The sequence below is a fragment of the Punica granatum genome, chromosome 2, assembly GCF_007655135.1.
Source record: "Punica granatum isolate Tunisia-2019 chromosome 2, ASM765513v2, whole genome shotgun sequence".
NCBI classification, from domain to species: Eukaryota; Viridiplantae; Streptophyta; class Magnoliopsida; order Myrtales; family Lythraceae; genus Punica; species Punica granatum.
Window position 1 is genome coordinate 41,931,939 of NC_045128.1, and position 17,600 is coordinate 41,949,538.

The 17,600-nt window shown below is 41.5% G+C and overlaps 4 protein-coding genes across 6 annotated transcripts; 2 read left to right on the forward strand and 2 right to left on the reverse strand.

Annotated features, from left to right (window-relative positions):
* Positions 1 to 1,028: 1,028 nt before the first annotated feature.
* Positions 1,029 to 3,671, reverse strand: LOC116196597 (APO protein 4, mitochondrial). 2 transcript variants are annotated; one of them, XM_031526395.1, is made up of 4 exons: positions 3,519 to 3,671; positions 2,763 to 3,021; positions 1,783 to 2,656; positions 1,029 to 1,449 (listed from the first exon to the last, which is right to left on the reverse strand). In XM_031526395.1, the coding sequence occupies exons 1-3, from the start codon at positions 3,652 to 3,654 to the stop codon at positions 1,930 to 1,932; spliced, it is 1,122 nt and encodes a 373-aa protein (XP_031382255.1). In that variant the 5' UTR covers positions 3,655 to 3,671; the 3' UTR covers positions 1,029 to 1,449; positions 1,783 to 1,929. The 2 variants fall into 2 exon arrangements, with proteins under 2 accessions (XP_031382255.1, XP_031382256.1); XM_031526396.1 differs by lacking the exon at positions 3,519 to 3,671 and adding an exon at positions 3,268 to 3,481 and having other exon boundaries at positions 1,069 to 1,449.
* A 231-nt stretch (positions 3,672 to 3,902) lies between these two features.
* Positions 3,903 to 6,072, forward strand: LOC116196598 (protein translation factor SUI1 homolog 2-like). The gene is made up of 5 exons (XM_031526397.1): positions 3,903 to 4,065; positions 5,102 to 5,215; positions 5,304 to 5,509; positions 5,611 to 5,664; positions 5,761 to 6,072. The coding sequence occupies exons 2-5, from the start codon at positions 5,179 to 5,181 to the stop codon at positions 5,803 to 5,805; spliced, it is 342 nt and encodes a 113-aa protein (XP_031382257.1). The 5' UTR covers positions 3,903 to 4,065; positions 5,102 to 5,178; the 3' UTR covers positions 5,806 to 6,072.
* A 3,963-nt stretch (positions 6,073 to 10,035) lies between these two features.
* On the forward strand, positions 10,036 to 13,149 carry LOC116194077 (isocitrate lyase). Of its 2 annotated transcripts, none has more exons than XM_031522792.1 (3): positions 10,036 to 10,190; positions 11,052 to 12,654; positions 12,766 to 13,149. In XM_031522792.1, exons 1-3 carry the CDS (start codon positions 10,161 to 10,163, stop codon positions 12,861 to 12,863), a joined length of 1,731 nt encoding a protein of 576 aa, XP_031378652.1. In that variant the 5' UTR covers positions 10,036 to 10,160; the 3' UTR covers positions 12,864 to 13,149. The 2 variants fall into 2 exon arrangements, with proteins under 2 accessions (XP_031378652.1, XP_031378653.1); XM_031522793.1 differs by having other exon boundaries at positions 10,045 to 10,190; positions 10,997 to 12,654.
* On the reverse strand, positions 13,115 to 16,464 carry LOC116194078 (syntaxin-132-like). Its single transcript, XM_031522794.1, has 13 exons — positions 16,253 to 16,464; positions 15,478 to 15,591; positions 15,196 to 15,252; positions 14,952 to 15,000; positions 14,730 to 14,818; positions 14,571 to 14,644; positions 14,441 to 14,483; positions 14,291 to 14,351; positions 14,128 to 14,153; positions 13,962 to 14,039; positions 13,802 to 13,882; positions 13,616 to 13,681; positions 13,115 to 13,514 (listed from the first exon to the last, which is right to left on the reverse strand). Exons 1-13 carry the CDS (start codon positions 16,268 to 16,270, stop codon positions 13,353 to 13,355), a joined length of 918 nt encoding a protein of 305 aa, XP_031378654.1. The 5' UTR covers positions 16,271 to 16,464; the 3' UTR covers positions 13,115 to 13,352.
* Positions 16,465 to 17,600: the final 1,136 nt, after the last annotated feature.

Sequence of the window (17,600 nt, forward strand, 5' to 3'; positions counted from 1 at the left end):
TTTACCACCCTCAAAGCTCGGGGGGAGCAAACTGCTTTTATATCTACAATCAATATTGGTAGGTCGAAGTGATTCGACATTTATTTTCCATAAATAAAATTTTGAGTTCAAGTATTGTGAAATGAGAAAATCCATGATTGGAGAGTTTTACCATTTAATGGACTAATCTAGGTCGAGTTTGATTAATCATGGTCGATTGGGTTTTCAGATACGAGGTTAGACACCCAAAAAGAATAATATGCATATACATTTATGGATATAAATAATTATAAAAAATAATGTGGGCAAGTCTTTGACCTTAACAACTTATAACGTGGATGAGCTTCATGCTTGTGGGTTGGCTCATTTAACATACATACATTTTTGTTCTTATATATATATATATATATATATATAAATAATTCCCACTCTCCATCTCGTTCACTTCTTGTCCAGAGACAATAGTTAATTGCGCGGAACCAATCACGATTATAACATTATAATCATATATATCTCAACCACCCGGGATAGACAATATTCTGAGAAGATCACAGTGTGTTTCATCGATTGTTATGAAAGCTGGCCCTCTACCTACTTCTTTACGCAAAGAAATATTATTTCTTCCTAATTTCATATTGGCATTGAAAAATGGAGACCACGCAAATAATTAATTATTTCTTCCTAATTTCATGTTGGCATTGAAAAATGTAGATCCCCTTCGACCCGTATAGTCCGAGGAGATGCGTGTCACTACCTAGACTAGCTTTCTCCGATCATTTTTTATATTGATAACGAAAATGAATGATCAAGGAAACCAAATGAAGCCCATGCGACCTGACAAGGTCACGACCTCAAGCATACAAATTGTGTTCAGCTCTAGGTGACTTCTGAATGTGTGGACTTGTACGGGATGTCTGTGATAAGATTCATCCCATATTTTCCAAGAGGTCGTAAGACAAGGTTCTCTAGTAACTTGTACGTAAAGATGTAGTGCGCCCAATTATAATCCACATACAAGTAAATAACTGCAGATATCCGAAACCCAAGCGAGATCATATGTGCACATCCCATTGCAGTGACTGAGGAGACTGGAACAATACGAGAAGAATATATTATTCAACGTCTAACTGATTGCTATCAGTTACGAATCATCGAAAATCTTTAAAAAGTTTTGCGACCGATTGGTCATCATCAGAGGGCAATTCAATGGTTGTGAAGAAAAGGTACACGTGAGAGCCATCCCGGAACCCGAGATCAACCAAGGCCATTTCATCCTCTTCATCCTTGATCAATCTGTTGTCCGCACCAATGTCCAGGAGTAGGATGAGACGTTCAAGGGGAAGCTCTTCCTGCTGGCTGATTTCCCTCTTGAGATCAGATACCTTGGCATCATCAGGCACCTCGACATAAAAGAGCCGTCCTGTCACAACCTCCACCACCAGCTTCATTTTCAAAGTACAAATGAACCATCTGTGAATACAGAGAAGTATATAAGACTCCAGCTTTCACATAAGATGGGCTGTGGAATTCGGTTTGTTAGCATGACAAATTGGTGAACGAGTAAATGAAAAATAGGTGTCTACTGATAATATCAAATCCTCATTCTCCTTTTCCATCTATGCCTTAATTCGTAACTTTCAGGGAGAAATACAAAAGAAGTAAAATCAGTAATGAATGCAGTATTAATTCTAGAGATGCAACCAAATCCAGCAACAAAGGCTCAAAATCACAGAAACAGAAATGGGGAAAGAAAAAAAAAATGCTCTCTTTATTATGACTATTATGCGAAAAATGATAACTTACAACAGGATGTTGAATGTGCACCGACTGCTTGAGCTTGAGAATCCCGAGTAAGATGAGGCCATACATTATGTGGCTATTGCCCTGTATAAGTTCCCTAAAGCAGGCTCTGCCAGTCGCCACTTGACGCGAGTTAGTTCTAAGTATTCCTCAACTAGGACCGGATAAGCCTTGAACCTTCATGATGCAGTTGTACTTCACGGGAGGAACTGCACCAGCCTGAACACAAAGGGCCACAACCGCGGGTGCATGCCCATAGAAATCCCGTCCTTGGTCCACAAGCACCGGAGGATCCTGGGGCCGCCTGTACCACACAATCTTTTGAGGCACCAGATCATCCACCTTGGCCTTCCTCCAAAAATGGGGCCCTCGCCAGCTCTCATACTTGAACACCCCACAGAGCCGTGCCTTGTGCCCCGATGGTCCCACGTGAACCTCTGAGCAGTACTTGCAGACCTTTGCAGGATAAGCCATGAGTAGCTTCCTCACGCCTGATCTGACCATTTCCCATGCCTTCAGAGTCCCATTTGCTATCAAGCTAAGATCATAATCTGACAAAGACTCAACTTCAATATTATCAGTGTGGGCCCCAGCAGAGCTAATAGAGCTTGAATACAGAGTTTTCTCTTCCTGTGGTTCCGCTCCAGCCTGGTAACACAGCTCCATGACTGCAGGGATCCGAGGGAAGTCGAAGCGCTGATGGTGCTCTATAACATCTTGGAACATGTTATGAAGGTGAAATGTCTCCACCGGGACGAGTATATCGTTTATGCCACCATAGATCCATTCGTGGACCCGGTTCTTGCCACGGCGCCTGTAGCCATGGCAAGTCTGAATCAGATGGCCTTTCTCACCAATATACACCTCAGAGCAGAACCTGCAAAAGTATGGAACATGTACCATCACAAACTTTGTATTTCACAATCATTATAAAAACAATTTGTAGTGTGCTTTCAAAACAAGATGTAAAAGCCAGGACTCACTTGCAGGCTGTAACCCGGAACACTTTGAGGAGGACAGAGACGCCTTGAATGAGCAGACCTCTGGCCTTCAGGACATCCTGAGCCACTGGAACCATGGCTGGAACAGGGTAGTCCTTGGCTCTGTTCTCGATCCTCTTCAGTATCATCGGCCGCAGCTTCCTCAAGTCCCCTTTTGAGCTATAAAACCTAGCAGACATGCTCCAAAAGTCGATGTCCCGCAGGAGGATTCGGCACAACTCCTTCCTCAGAATCATCACGGCTATCCTCCAAGAAAACAAATAAAAGATTACTTCCCGGAATCAGTCAATGAGGCATTTCGTCAAGCACTTTGCAGTCGCTAAGACAAGACAAACCACGTCCTCTACCACATCCCAAACAGATTCTTCGGAATTCTACTGGTCAAGTCATCTTCATGAAATGAGAATTACACATAAATCTCGGCACAAAAAAAAAATGAAAACTCTGTCCTCGTTAAATTCAAGAAATGCACTTCATTGAACTCCACCATTCAATTAGAGTACTGCCGGAACAATCTTTCACGGAGACTGTCACAATGGAATCCCACGATCCAATCACTCCTCAGAAGAAACTAGAACTGCGTAAGAAATGAGCAAAACAGCAAAGACGGTCCCTTTTTTTTCTTTTTTTTTTTGGGTTCTCCGTATTCCCAATTGGTTTCTACAGAGGTAGTAGACATCTTCCGAAAAAATTCCAGCACAAAGACAAAAAACGAAGTTATATGGAAGAGTAAATTACCTGTTAATACTCCGATGTCCAATACAAACAATCTCTGATTGGTAATGGACGAGATCAATCTGTATTGCACCGATCTGACTCTTTCCCTCTCGGTGCAGACAGACGATGACGGAACGACCAAACCAGGAGGCGACATGAAATGAAAGAATACGAGGAGGGCCCGCCTGCATTACTACGGGCTTAATTGAACTCGCAGTTTTGGCCCGAGTAGAGCGTGCGATGGGCCCGGCCCGTCCAGCCCAGACCAGCGGGTAAAGAACGCACAGCATATTCCTCATGGGTAAGGCCTCAGAAGAGCCAGCCACGTGGCACCAGTTGGTACACGGACGGCAGTCAAAGGAGCATCCCCTCCGACGATCACAGCCGTCCAGCGAGTTTCCAGCTAAAAGGCACGGGAGGAGGAGGAGGGTTGGAAGGAACCGACCTTTCCTGAGGGTGGAGACGTACGGTTATCGAGAAACCCAACTACAAATCACCGAACGCTCCCTCTCCGCTCGCTCTCTCTCTCTCTCTCTCTCTATCCGCAGATCAATCTTCCTTCTTTCATGTAATTTCTCCTCCCTACTTTCTTTCCAATTTCTCTTCAATTGTTTGCAGGCCTGATTATCGTACGGTTTCGATCGTTGCCCCTTTTGCCTATGCTGATGAATCTGAGGCTTGGTTGATGATGTTTGCATGATGTTTGTCTTGCGAACCTGTGGCTATAGCATCGTAGTAATCCGTGTACTCGATCGAGATGTTTCTTTTTGGTGTTTCGGACATAAAGCTTCAATTTTTGCAAGTATATATCTTCTTGGATTTCTATTCCCTGATGGATGATTGTGATCAGCTGCAGTTAGATACGAGGAGCTTACTTTAATTGCCGAAGAGTTGCATTTTGTGATTTGTCTGTAGATGTTTCACTAGTTGTTGTTGCTTAACCCCTATCGCACGGGAGCCCTAATCTGTGTTCGAATCTAATAATTCAAGTCGTTGTTTATCAATTTTTTTAGGGTTTGCTTTGTTTGGATAAGGCTTTATAAAGGGGAAGAAGGTGGAGACGTTATCCTTTTTTGGATTGTGTTAGTAAGGGGAAATGAAGTGCAGGGGAAATCTTTTTGATTAATATTCGATTACTTTAGTCATTTACAAGGGCTCGTTAGCATAGGAAGGATTAGTTTTTTCCTCCCTTCCCCTGTCCTCCCCTGAACTTGAATTGATAGGTAAGCCCGTTACTAACAATCAGTTATCATACGTTACAGAACTGAGTATTGTTTAGCAGTGAGCATGTTACGGAAGATTTCTTCCTTCTACAATTTTGGATTTTTTTTTTTTGGGGGGTCGTTTATGGGTTTCTTCCAATTTACGTCGAGAGTGGTTCTTTTTGATGCCTTGCATCTCAAAAGCAGTTCATTGTTTTATGATGACTTGCATCTGCGTGTGAATGAACTCAAGGTGTCTCTTAAGATGTGATGAAGAGCTAGAATGTCTGAGTCCTACATGAAAACGTGCCTGTATATCTATTAATTCTGAATTTCTGTAGCACCAATAAATAGTTATTCTATTCTCACAGCTCACGAGTGCATCTGTTCTATCTGTTTCAGCTTTGAATAGTTGACTGATACCAAAGAAGTCCTCTGTTGGTAACGTATTCACAACCCTCCCGAAACAAGCTTCTTTCATGTCTGATCTTGACGCAAACATTCCAACTGCTTTTGGTAGGTCCCTTCCCATTATTCAGAATGGTGTCTTCATGATCATATATTATAGGGACTCGGCGACCAATCCTATTCGTGTTGGGTGCAGATCCCTTTGCTGATGCGAAAGGTGACGACTCGGGTGCTGGCGGAAAGGATTACGTGCACGTGCGGGTGCAGCAGCGCAATGGTAGGAAAAGCCTGACCACTGTGCAAGGCCTGAAGAAAGAGTTCAGCTATAACAAGATCCTCAAGGACCTGAAGAAGGAATTTTGCTGCAATGGCACTGTTGTCCAGGACCCCGAGTTAGGGCAGGTCAGTCTTTTTTATGTCCGTTCAGAAGATCAGCTTCTCCATTCCCTTTTAAATGCTATAGAGAAGATTCTGAGATTGCCGCTCCTGAATTTGGTCATCAGGTTATTCAACTTCAGGGTGACCAGAGGAAAAATGTATCAACCTTCCTAGTGCAGGTAGCCATCATTTTTTTAGTTACTTGATTGGGCAACTCTTGTTTTTTCTTTTGGCACTGGATTTATGGTTCTCCGTGTTCGTGCTGCTTGGAACAGGCTGGCATTGTGAAGAAGGAACAAATCAAGATCCATGGATTCTGAGTGCATCTGGGTTTTTGCCCGATGTAGTCTCTCTTGTGGAGGTGGTAGTATAAGTAGACGATGTTAGTCGCCTTAGTGGGTCTTATATATGTTATGCATTAATAGGAAAAGAAGAACGCCGTACCTATCAAGTTATGTTCAGGCAAAGGGTGTAGCTGCTTCTCTTGCCTGTTTAAAGAAATTACTAAGTGTGCTTGTTTGTAATGTGGATGTTTGGAAGTTCGTATGGATGTGGTAATAAACATATGTGCCTTTTTGTTTCCTCTATGTTACTTTCGTGGTTGGTTAACATGTTGGTTTGATTGATGTCTGGAAGTTTCGAGTTTGATTAGGAGAGTCTCTGATTAACCTTAGCGCGCCAGAAGGTTTGGGATGATTGGAATCAAATCGAAATGGAAGAGGGTCTTCATCAATTTTCTCTGGGGGGAAATAATGGTGTAGAGTTGGTCAACTTGCTGGTTGATCTTATTTTGCCTGACAGTAAGGATGGTTGGACATGTCTTGATTGAGCTAGATCTTGTTTGATGTGCAATTTGTCATATGATTAGGAAACAACTGATAACCAAGCTAGCCAGGCCAATGAGAACTGGATAATCGTGTGACACAGCTTGGATGTGCATCATGATTTTCATCCTAAAAGGTGGTCGAGACGATTTGAACATAAACCTGTCGGGCCATAAACGGAGGGTCAAAATCAGAATGCTCCAACCCAATGTATGTCTGTCTGCGGAAATTGGAAGCTTGGTTTCCACTTTTGGCATACATAGGAAGCAATTCTCAAGTACAGGACACCAACAATTTCATGGAGTCCCGCGGTGTAGCCGCCGGAATCGTGTTTTGTCACACACATGAATAGAATGTTTGCAAGTCAAAAGGTGCTTAAATCTCATAGAATGGTCATATAGAATGGTGATATCCAAATGAAGAATTCGACATGAAACGAACGGGAGGACAATGTGAAGCTGCCTTCTTATTGATCTTTCTTTCCAGGTATTTTATCCTTTTGGCCATTTTCAGAAAGGGGACAAGGGAACCGACTTTATTTAGAGCTTATTCCTCGGGATGCTCAATGGCCTCATCTTATTGACATAGATCACAATAAACAGTAATTGTCGACCGCTCGTCCACTTGAACCCGCGACCCCACCGACCTTCCCTTGGCCCGCGTTTCACGGTTCTCAACGAAGACCCTCCTCCCCCCCTCATTTGTTAGAAGATATCTTCGAGCAATAATTTACGTGTCGTGAGTGATTTCGAAACTCTCGTATCGTCAGAAACTTGCAATTCGATTCTTTTCGCGCATTCATTATTTATCTCCATTGAAAGAAAATTTTGAACTGTCTTAAATCACTGTTTTATACTAATTAACGTAACTTCTAACAGATTTTTCGGTATCATCGACACCAGTCGGATGCAATATCAAAAGAGGATTAACACTGCAATCAAAGATGCTTAAGTTCAACAATAGTTAGTAACGTAATTTGCTATCTAGTACTTCAAGTACGTGATTATGCGCTGACCTTTCGAAAGTTCGGATATACATAAATCTCTTCTCTTCGTCGAAAGAGACTAACTCCAGCCTAACCGTTATTATATGAATACAATATCGACAAATACTCCATCGCTTCGTAGATTTAGAGAGAAGAGAGGTGATGGGAACATTATTGTTTGGGATGTTTGTGTTGATATTTCCTGGGAATAATAATAGATGGGTATGGGAACGATGGGAGTGGGAGAGACGGAGAGGAGGGAATGGGGAGCAAATCAAAATTATGGGATAGACTCATCATCTGGTTAAGTGGCTGACTCAGCTCCACTTCTTCATATCATACAGTAGTAACAATATATACGTATACATTCATAGATAAGCTTTTTTATCTTCAATTCCTTTTCTTCTTGGGACTTGCAAAAACTCGAACCCTAACCGTATTTCATGGACCTTTCAATTTTATTTTATTTTATGATCATTTATACATAGAGGGATGGATAGACACAAAAGGCATATCGGCTTCTCGATTGGCAAACTAACTGGAATATTGTCTTCTTAACTATGCCTAAAGTTCAAAATTTCGGTTCAAGTGCATTACACAGGTCGTGGACTTCATGCCGCTTTTATCGAACCAAAGACGGATCAAGCTAATCGGTACCTTGCCATGTAGCTGTTGTGTAAATTTCATTTACTATAATATTAATTAATAATATCTTAATTAATTTGTTCATTTTAATTTATCAAATGTATTTTAATGGCTTGGTGAATTTGACTCTCGTAGTCTACAAGCTAACTCGCCGTTTGGAAGAATTAATGTGATTGATTGCTATTAACTTACTCCTATTCGTGATTTGACTCTCGCTAAAGTATAATTATTAGTGCGAAATTCATTTTCATGTACTTTATATATTCTTCACGTTTCGAAATTTTTCACAACCTACTGAAAAGAAAAGAAAAGAAAAGAAAATTTTCACGACGATAGCTTATGATCGAGCCGAGCATTTCGAACGAAAAACTGAACCATCCGAAGAGCTTGCCATGAGGCTGTGCACTATACTTACTATCGGATTGGGTGGGTCTCTGGGAGAAGCTCGATCGGATATTGGTCCATTATGGAGAGGCCGCCGTTGAGGAAATATCAACGGATAACCACTAAATCACGGCGGCCGCGGTGGCGGCGTCATCCTCAACCCCCGTCATGAACGGCGTTATATATAAGTGGAAGGCCTTTTGATGAGCCAGATGGTGACCGTCCTGTGAGAGGAGCCTCCCACATGGCTCACTCTTATTGGTTCAACTGCATGCACTTTAACCGCTCAGATGCCGTTGAGCCTCTTGCCGGTGTAACGACGTGGAAACCCTACGTCAATTTCATGCATGCGCGATTGCTTTTGCATCAGTAGAAAATTACGAAATTGTTTTGTATTACATGTTTACATAATTATTACGCACGTACTGCCAACGGGGATTAACATTCGTTAAATATTGCGGCAGCAAAGACGTATGTTCTATTTCAGAGGTGCATTCATATAACTCGCATTGATTTAAGATCGTTGATCATGTTTCTTTAACCTCTAATATGCAGGAACTATATATGTGAACGTATTCAGAAGTGAAAAGTCGTCCGTGTCTATACGTATACTCGTACAGGTTATGCCTCGAGGTTTCCTGCTCTTCTAATTTTCTCTTTTTTTCTTTTCGGTAAGGTTCTGATTTTTCTCTTTGAAGATATATAATTGTTTTTTATGAGTGGTTGTTCATATATATGGAATGGGCTGGTCGCATTGGATAATTGTTTCCACGATCAGACAGTGCAATGGGAAACGAGAGGAAAAACGAAGAGAAATGACAAGAATAAAACCGATGACATCCGTCTTCACTAAAAAAAGAAAGGGAAAAAAAAGAGAGAGAAAAAAAGAACGATGACATCAAAAGTGGAAATGAATGAAATGGGGATGAAGAAGAGGAACGGCCTTTATTTTTATTTTATTTTTTTTTCTAATTCATGGCGTTTAGGTTTCGCTCAATTAATCTCTAGGGTTTCGTGAATCCACAGCCACATGCGGAAGGGATAATCACGTCAAAAGCGCTCCGATAACTTCAAGGGGTTTTGAACCCGAGATTGGATGGATACTTGATCTCCTCATTAATCATTAGGCCAAACTTTGAGTTGAAAAATCATTGATGGTACTAATCACAGATTAAAAATCATATTAAGATTTCGATTTTGATTCTTGTCATTGGATTTCCTCATCCCTTTATCTAGCTTTGTTATCTTGTACTAAATTATATATTCTTTTATAACTGAGAAAAAAATAATGAAAAAAAAAGGTCAGGGCAGAGCCATAAAGATAAAGCTGATGACATCATCAATCAAAGAGAGGAAATGCAAATAGAAAAAGACAAGCTTGGGAGAAGAGGAACACTTTGACAGTTTGCAGAGAGGCCATAACTCAGTACGTGCCTCTGAAGGTCAGGCCTCTTATGCCAAGTTTCATATCCATTCCCCCACATTTCCCCATTTCCCCCCATCAGAAAATATATATATATATATATATATATATATATATAATACTCAGTTTATAATAAATAAATAAATAAATAAATAATAGATAAGTTTAAATATTCTTTGCGGTAAAAATGCAGCGGAAAATTCTTGGATTTTGCATCTTTCCTTATCCTCATCATCCTCATCAAGAATTAAATTTACTGCATTCACACGGAGAAGTAAGCAAGCCAAATTGCTATAAATGGGGGAGCTTGAGGAAAGCTTGAGCCGCAGCATGAACTTCTCATAGCAATAGCTTTCTCAGTATAGTTTTCCTTTCCTTTCAGTTTTTCCCCTTCAAGAACTAAAGTTCCTAGCCATGGCTGCATCCTTCTCCGTGCCTTCAATGGTAATTATAATAAACTTTCATTTTCCTCAATCTCCCAAGCTTCTATAGATGTTGTTGCTCACATACCTTGTCATTTACAGAATATCCATTCCTTTTCAATCTTCTTATCATACCGACATATGCACAACAGTAGTAATATACTTGAGCTGTTCCTAGTATTAATGCTCCTCTCCCTAGATGTTGCAAGCTGTAGCCTAACGTCACCTGGGCCGATTAAGGGGACTGTCGGGCTCACATGATCTAACGGTTACTGCTGATCATCATGAACAGCTACTGCATGCAGTACCTGTTCATTGATTTCATCTCGATTTGATGAGGTCCATGTCCATGTATTGTGGTCAAATGAATCCATGCAAAACATCACATGTATTAGTTCGAGAAAGCGTACGTTATAATCATACAAATTATGTTGAAGAGTTAGTAAAATCATGCAGATGTTTTTGTTGGATGATTTCATGGAAGAGTTTTCTTGAGAAAGAGCCATGCAAAGGGCTTTGGCATTTCCTGCCTCTACAGTCCCATGCAAATTAAGGTTTAAGCAACAGTTTCAGATTATCGAAGTCTTCCGTCTAGCTAAACTGCGTATTTTTGCCCGTCTGTAATTTTGTAGCTCTGTTGCATATAATACTTTGTACTTGATTAACAAGATAGGTGTCATGTCTTTTAATTTTTGAGACAGTTTTTCTTTTGCTAGTAATTTCATTTTTATTCTTCTTTTTAGAGTTTCAATCTCTTTAGTTTTGTGCGGTAAAAGTAACTGCACATCAGAAACAGAACAAGATTTATGACTTGTTTCCGATATTCAGTATCTCTACAAGGCCCAGAGTTTGTGATGAGATATTCTCCTGATCGTGTGAACAGATAATGGAGGAAGAAGGGAGGTTCGAAGCCGAGGTGGCGGAGGTGCAAGCATGGTGGAACTCTGAGAGGTTCAAGCTGACCCGAAGGCCTTACGCAGCCCGTGACGTGGTATCCCTGAGGGGCAACCTGAGGCAGAGCTATGGCTCGAACGATATGGCCAAAAAGCTCTGGAGGACCCTCAAGACCCACCAAGCCAATGGGACTGCGTCTCGGACTTTTGGGGCCCTTGACCCTGTCCAAGTCACCATGATGGCCAAGCACCTGGACACAATATACGTCTCAGGCTGGCAGTGCTCCTCGACCCACACCTCCACCAACGAGCCTGGGCCCGACCTTGCTGATTATCCCTATGATACTGTGCCCAATAAGGTGGAGCACCTCTTCTTCGCCCAGCAGTACCACGATCGGAAGCAGAGAGAGGCAAGGATGAGCATGAGCCGCGAGGAGCGAGCCCGGACCCCCTATGTGGACTATCTCAAGCCCATTATCGCAGATGGTGACACAGGCTTTGGTGGGACCACCGCGACGGTTAAGCTCGGCAAGCTCTTTGTGGAGCGTGGCGCTGCTGGAGTCCATATTGAGGACCAGTCCTCTGTGACTAAGAAGTGTGGCCACATGGCAGGGAAGGTTCTTGTGGCAGTCAGCGAGCACATTAATCGCCTTGTAGCAGCGAGGCTGCAGTTCGACGTGATGGGGACTGAGACAGTCCTTGTGGCCCGGACTGATGCTGTGGCAGCCAATCTTATCCAGACAAATGTTGATACAAGGGACCATCAGTTCATTCTCGGGGCCACAAACCCGAACCTCAGGGGAAAGAGCTTGGCCACTCTCTTGGCTGAGGGAATGGCCTCTTGCAAAACCGGACCTGAGCTTCAGGCTATTGAGGATAACTGGCTCTCGATGGCCCAGCTCAAGACCTTCTCCGAATGCGTCACGGACGCAATCAGGAGCATGAACATCAGAGAGGATGAAAAGAGGAGGAGGCTCGAGGAGTGGGCGAACCATTCGAGCTACGACAAGTGCCTGTCCAATGAGCAGGCCCGAGAGATCGCCGAGAGGCTGGGTGTCACCAACCTCTTCTGGGACGGGGACTTGCCCCGGACCCGAGAAGGGTTCTACCGGTTCAAGGGCTCTGTGATGGCCGCTGTAGTGCGTGGATGGGCATTTGCACCCCACTGCGATCTCATTTGGATGGAGACTTCAAGCCCCGACTTGGTGGAGTGCACAAAGTTTGCTGAAGGCGTAAAGTCAGTCCACCCTGAAATGATGTTGGCCTACAACCTCTCTCCGTCCTTCAACTGGGATGCCTCTGGGATGACTGATGAGCAGATGAAGGAGTTCATCCCGAGGATTGCGAAGCTGGGATACTGCTGGCAGTTTATCACACTTGCAGGTTTCCACGCCGATGCCCTAGTGATCGACACATTTGCTCGGGATTATGCTAGAAGGGGCATGCTTGCCTACGTAGAGAGGATCCAGAGGGAGGAGCGGAACAATGGAGTCGACACTCTGGCCCATCAGAAATGGTCCGGTGCCAACTACTATGACAAGTACCTCAAGACTGTTCAGGGAGGGATCTCTTCTACGGCTGCCATGGGCAAAGGCAAGTCAACAGAATGCCTCTTTCATTTAAAGCACTTTTCCTTTACTAACACCACAACTCTTATGCCGGAGATGTGCAATTTTATTGATGGTGTTAATTTATTGTTTGTAGGTGTGACTGAGGAGCAGTTCAAGGAGACGTGGACAAGGCCTGGGGCAACTGAGCTGAGCCAGAGCGCTGCAGTTGTGGTGGCGAAGGCGAGAATGTAATTTCTCCAGAGCTTTGGTTCGAGTATGGGTCGAGGGTCATCGGGGAAAAAATATTGCCCAGTTTCTCTATTTTGTGGAACTGGAGTTTGAATAATTAGCAGTTGCAATAATTTTAGATGTCATTGGGGGGTGAAAATTGGGTCATCATCCTGGGCAAACATTTCTGGCCCTTAGTACCGTCTCTTCTTTGTAGCTCTCTCTTCAGAGCCGTCATGATCAGTAATGTCGAAACTTGTTTGTGATTACAGCAATTTGTTATTTTCATAATCAAAATTTTCATTTCTCTTATGTTTATTTCATGAATATGGTTTTACTTGGATGCAAAGTGAGTGCTTTTCTTGAATCACAAGAAATAGCTTCAGTCTCCAATGTGACGGGATTCTGGCAAATCTTCTAAATAAAGCTTCTGTGATCAATAACTGCAATGAACTTTTTATAAGGAATCAAATGTAGGGAATTGGGGTAGGTTCTAATCTCCTGGTGCTTAACTTATTTCTTCCAAGGTTTCAGGATCGAGAGCACAATGATGAGGGCAATGACCAGGAGCAATATGATGGAGATCATCATGCATTTTCTTGACTTCTTCTGCAAGTTTTTAGCCGTGTTTAGAGCATCTGTGCCCATATTTACGTGGTCGACTGCATTCGAGACCTGTTTTAGAAGAAAAAGTTAGTGCGACCTAAGCAGTAGTTAAAAAAGGAAAAGAAAAGCGTCATTTTGAGATTGAAAACTTTAGAGCTCTGTCGCTGGACCTGTGTTTCGATGTTGTCTAGGATCTCCCCTTGGGCCTCTACGAGGACTGCCATGTCCATGTAGATCTGGAAAAGATCACAGAAAGCAAATATTTACAGAGTTTGAAGTAATTTCAGGGACCAAACCTGATCTTTTCGAGTTACTAAAACAAAATAAAGGAGATGGGAAAAGAGAGAGAGAGAGACTTGATGTAGGTCGAGCAGCTTTTTCTCGATTTCTTTCATCGCATCGTGTCTTTCCTGAATTTCTTCTAGTGTATTCAGCACCTGCATAAACCATGATGATTTCATATCATTCTGCTGTTCAGAAAAGTACATACCATGGCTTGCAAGATACAGGACAGACCTGCCCGCGTCCCATTTCATGTATGGCCTTCTGGAAGATCTGTTCTGCATCTCCCGTCTCTATCAGGCTGTCGATCGTCTATCATTTAGAACAGTTGAATTTGGCCAGTTATGATACAGTTTGTGTTGATATAACTCGAAATTACTAGTTCCAGGATTCAGCTTACCTCTTCGTCTGGTTTGGTCCCAGTAACTGCCCAGACAAAACCAAATAGTTAACTAGAAAAAAACTCATCTCTCGGACCCAAGAATTGCATTGTAACAGTATCTTTCGAAATCGTGACTATTGTTAAGTTAAACTATGCAATTTTTTGGCAATTTATGGGCTACCTGCAGTGACCCTTCTCCCAACAATCTCACGGTACTCATCTTGAATCCTCTGCCGAAGGGTCTGAAGATGTGGTACACAAGACATGCATGAGAAGATAATACAGAGAAACTGCTACAAGAGCTAGGGGAAAGCAAATCGAGCATAGATACCTGGAACTCGGTCATTAACTCCTTGAATTTTTTGGTTAAGGCACTGCAAATATAGAATTTTATGTAAACCGTGTTGAATTCAGTTATGCATAAAAGAAACGGGAGATTGAATTGTGTGCTTGGGACATACTTTGTCATGTTCAACCTCGACCTGTCTATGGCTGATCCTTTCTCGCATCCTGGTTTCTTCCGGTTTGCTAAGTTCTAGGAAAAATTAGAAGCAAGTCACTGAGGAATTTTTTTTTTTCGGGGAAATGAGATGAGCTGACAGGAGTAGATTGAATTTTACATCTCTATTTATCGCCTCTAGTTTTGCTTTCACGTTCCGTGCAACCTTTCCCACTTCATCAACATCTCTCTCCATTTGCTTTTTGATTGCTGAAAATTTTGACTAATCACCTTTAGGCTTGTAAGAAGGACAAACACTCGATACTGGATCCTCTTGGCCTTGGGAATTCGAGTTAATAAAAGCTGGAAACCGTGCAGTAAAGATGGAGAAGTAGAAAGCTACCTTTCATTGCAGACGCTTTTGTAACAGACTTAGACTCCTCATTAGCTTCCTGTTTTAACATAGAATAATCTAGTGTGAAAACTGAGCTTCGAAAATCGATATATCCATGCACGGGTATATTCATTTTAAATCCAACGCAGCGACAAGGCAAAAAAGAATAATGGCAAATTAATTCCAATTCGAGAGCTACATATATGCTTGGAATTTGATTCTCATTCACCGAATTTCATTGCGATATACATACCTTCAGTTTCTTTAGGAGGCTGGCAAGCTTATACACTTGTTTCTCAACTTCTTGTATCTGAGTTACAAACGAACAACATAATTCAGTGATAATTTTTCTACCCTTAATCTGAAATAAGTTTTATCGATAGGTTTAATCTGAAATAAATAGAATAAAACTAAGCAAGACAAGGAATCAGCAAATTTGCAAAAGAAATTTAAACTCTTGCAAGATACTGTCAGTGGGGACTGTGTGTTGGAGACAATAGAATAACTTACATAACAGAAAGCAGAACATATATACCTGCTTGGTGAATGCTTCCATCCCCATATCAGAGTTTCTTGCAGGTGTCCGAGCGCCCATCTCGATGTCCTTCTCCATCGGAGATTGAGGTTTGGCATCTCCAATGAACGAGTCCTATATCCGACAGAACAACCAGAAGAGACAAAATGTGCTCAGAGCTAACCAGGCACAGTCGATTAGATAGACACTATACCCAGTTGCCTCTCGAATGACCAACCAACAAATATTTAGAACTAACTCAGAGAAATGAATGTTTCATCATAGAATTAACCTACATGCGTCATAATTTGAAAAGCAGCTATTTGCCAATTGAAAAGGATGCGATGATATTAAATTAAAAAGGAAAAAAGAAGGAAAAGATCCTAAAAAGAATGACATAAACAAATTTGAACACAGACACAAAGCTATGAATACATCAATATACATCGTGTTTGGCCTGCAAGATTTTGATATGTTCAGAAACTGGAAGTGCCACTTGAAATCAATAAACACGACCTTAGTTATTGTCCTGAGAAATTAAATCTCAGCAGTGTGTGCATATATGTGGTAATCTCCCTCTTGGTATTCAAGCACAAAAGTCAATGAATTTGCCGTAACTTTCACTGATGATTAAACAAATGCAGGAACGTTATGACGATAAAGCAATAGACAATTCAATCACAAGGCGAGATTCATATAAACAACCAAACATATACTTGACCTGTGCACCATGATCAACTGGAAAACAGAGCAAGCTCATAGAGAACTGACAGAAACTGCTAAAGACTTGGATTACCCCGAGCAAATCGTTCATCTCCAAATCCGATCAAACTAAGAGAGACAATCTGCGGACAAACTCCGGAACAAGGCTGAGAGAGGGACAGAGTGATTCCTGGAAGATGGAGTTTACTAAAGTAATTAGGAGTGTGTTAAGGATTTAGTAAAACTTTGGACTCCTGGCCGGCGAGAGTGCATGGGAAATGTCGAGATAAACCAGACAAAAGACAATGTTTCCATTTTGACGCCAAGGGAAAAGAAAAAGGAAAATAACAGAAGTTTTCATTGTTGTTGAAACAACGCTCACTAGAGGGAGTTTATGTTTTCTAATTATTATTTTCTGTCTTATTCAATAATTTATGTATTTATTAATTTTTTTTTTGGTGAACTATGTATTTATTGATTATTAATTCCCTAGGTGGTAACAATTCTGATTTCTGGGGACATATATATAAATGTAGTTTCATTCGAATGATTATTCACGAAATCGAATATGAATAAGAGAGGCATGTGCCGAATTTACTCCGTATCCAATTACGTAGACCAGCTATATAGAGCATTTATAGCTTGCCTAATACAACATAGATGACCAAGATTACAGACTATATGGTACAAAGCAGAAGATGGCAGGTAGTTCCCACTCCCGGACCAATTTGGATTATCAGAAGGAAGAAACAGAAGGGACAACCGTTACCGGCATAACATAACAGCCGTTTTACGTTGTTATTGAAACAACACTCACCCTAGAGGGGATTAAATCGTTTATTAAAAAAAAATCTATTAAAAAAATTATATCTTATTCGAATAATTATTTATTGATTGATTATAAATCAATTCAAGAGACCCATAAACAATTGTAGTTTCATTTGAATCATTTGAAACCTTATTACGTAAAAATATCGACTTATTCACGAAAAAAATATATATATGAATAAAGGTTTCCAACGTATCTAATCACATCACGTATATAAAAGAAAATTGATGACGCCAGATTACAGACTGTGGGACAAAGAATAAGATGGCAAGCTGCTCCACTTCCCGAGCCAAATTAGAGGATCAAATTATTTTCTCAGCAAAGAAAAGCCAGATTAGAGGATCAATCTTGCTGAGAAAGCTGCCGTATCAGCTTGAAGACACATCGCCATTTGATCCTATGTGATAAAATTGGAAGAAGAGTATCTCGACGAGAATGATATGCATATCGAGAAACAACCGCTAGGAAAGTACCAAATTATGTTCGAGCTGGATGCCCCTTGGTCCTGTTATTTCTTCACCTCTACAGAAACGGTCAATTCATAAATCCATTTGTTCAGCAAATAACTGCGAAGTGGAAAGTAGCTGAAAATTTTGGAAGAGTAGCTGCACGA

Coding starts and splice junctions, on each gene's coding strand:
- LOC116196597 (XM_031526395.1), bottom strand. CDS start 3,654: ATGTCGCCTCCTGGTTTGGTCGTTCCGTCATCGTCTGTCTGCACCGAG. Junction 3,022..3,518: donor GGACATCGGAGTATTAACAG/GTAATTTACTCT, acceptor CTTGGAGGATAG/CCGTGATGATTCTGAGGAAG. Junction 2,657..2,762: donor TTCCGGGTTACAGCCTGCAA/GTGAGTCCTGGC, acceptor ATACTTTTGCAG/GTTCTGCTCTGAGGTGTATA.
- LOC116194077 (XM_031522792.1), top strand. CDS start 10,161: ATGGCTGCATCCTTCTCCGTGCCTTCAATG. Junction 10,191..11,051: donor CCTTCTCCGTGCCTTCAATG/GTAATTATAATA, acceptor TCGTGTGAACAG/ATAATGGAGGAAGAAGGGAG. Junction 12,655..12,765: donor TACGGCTGCCATGGGCAAAG/GCAAGTCAACAG, acceptor TATTGTTTGTAG/GTGTGACTGAGGAGCAGTTC.
- LOC116194078 (XM_031522794.1), bottom strand. Junction 15,001..15,195: donor GCCTCCTAAAGAAACTGAAG/GTATGTATATCG, acceptor ATGTTAAAACAG/GAAGCTAATGAGGAGTCTAA. Junction 14,154..14,290: donor TGGGAGAAGGGTCACTGCAG/GTAGCCCATAAA, acceptor TTGTCTGGGCAG/TTACTGGGACCAAACCAGAC.
- LOC116196598 (XM_031526397.1), top strand. CDS start 5,179: ATGTCTGATCTTGACGCAAACATTCCAACTGCTTTTG. Junction 5,216..5,303: donor AAACATTCCAACTGCTTTTG/GTAGGTCCCTTC, acceptor TGTTGGGTGCAG/ATCCCTTTGCTGATGCGAAA. Junction 5,665..5,760: donor TATCAACCTTCCTAGTGCAG/GTAGCCATCATT, acceptor TGCTTGGAACAG/GCTGGCATTGTGAAGAAGGA.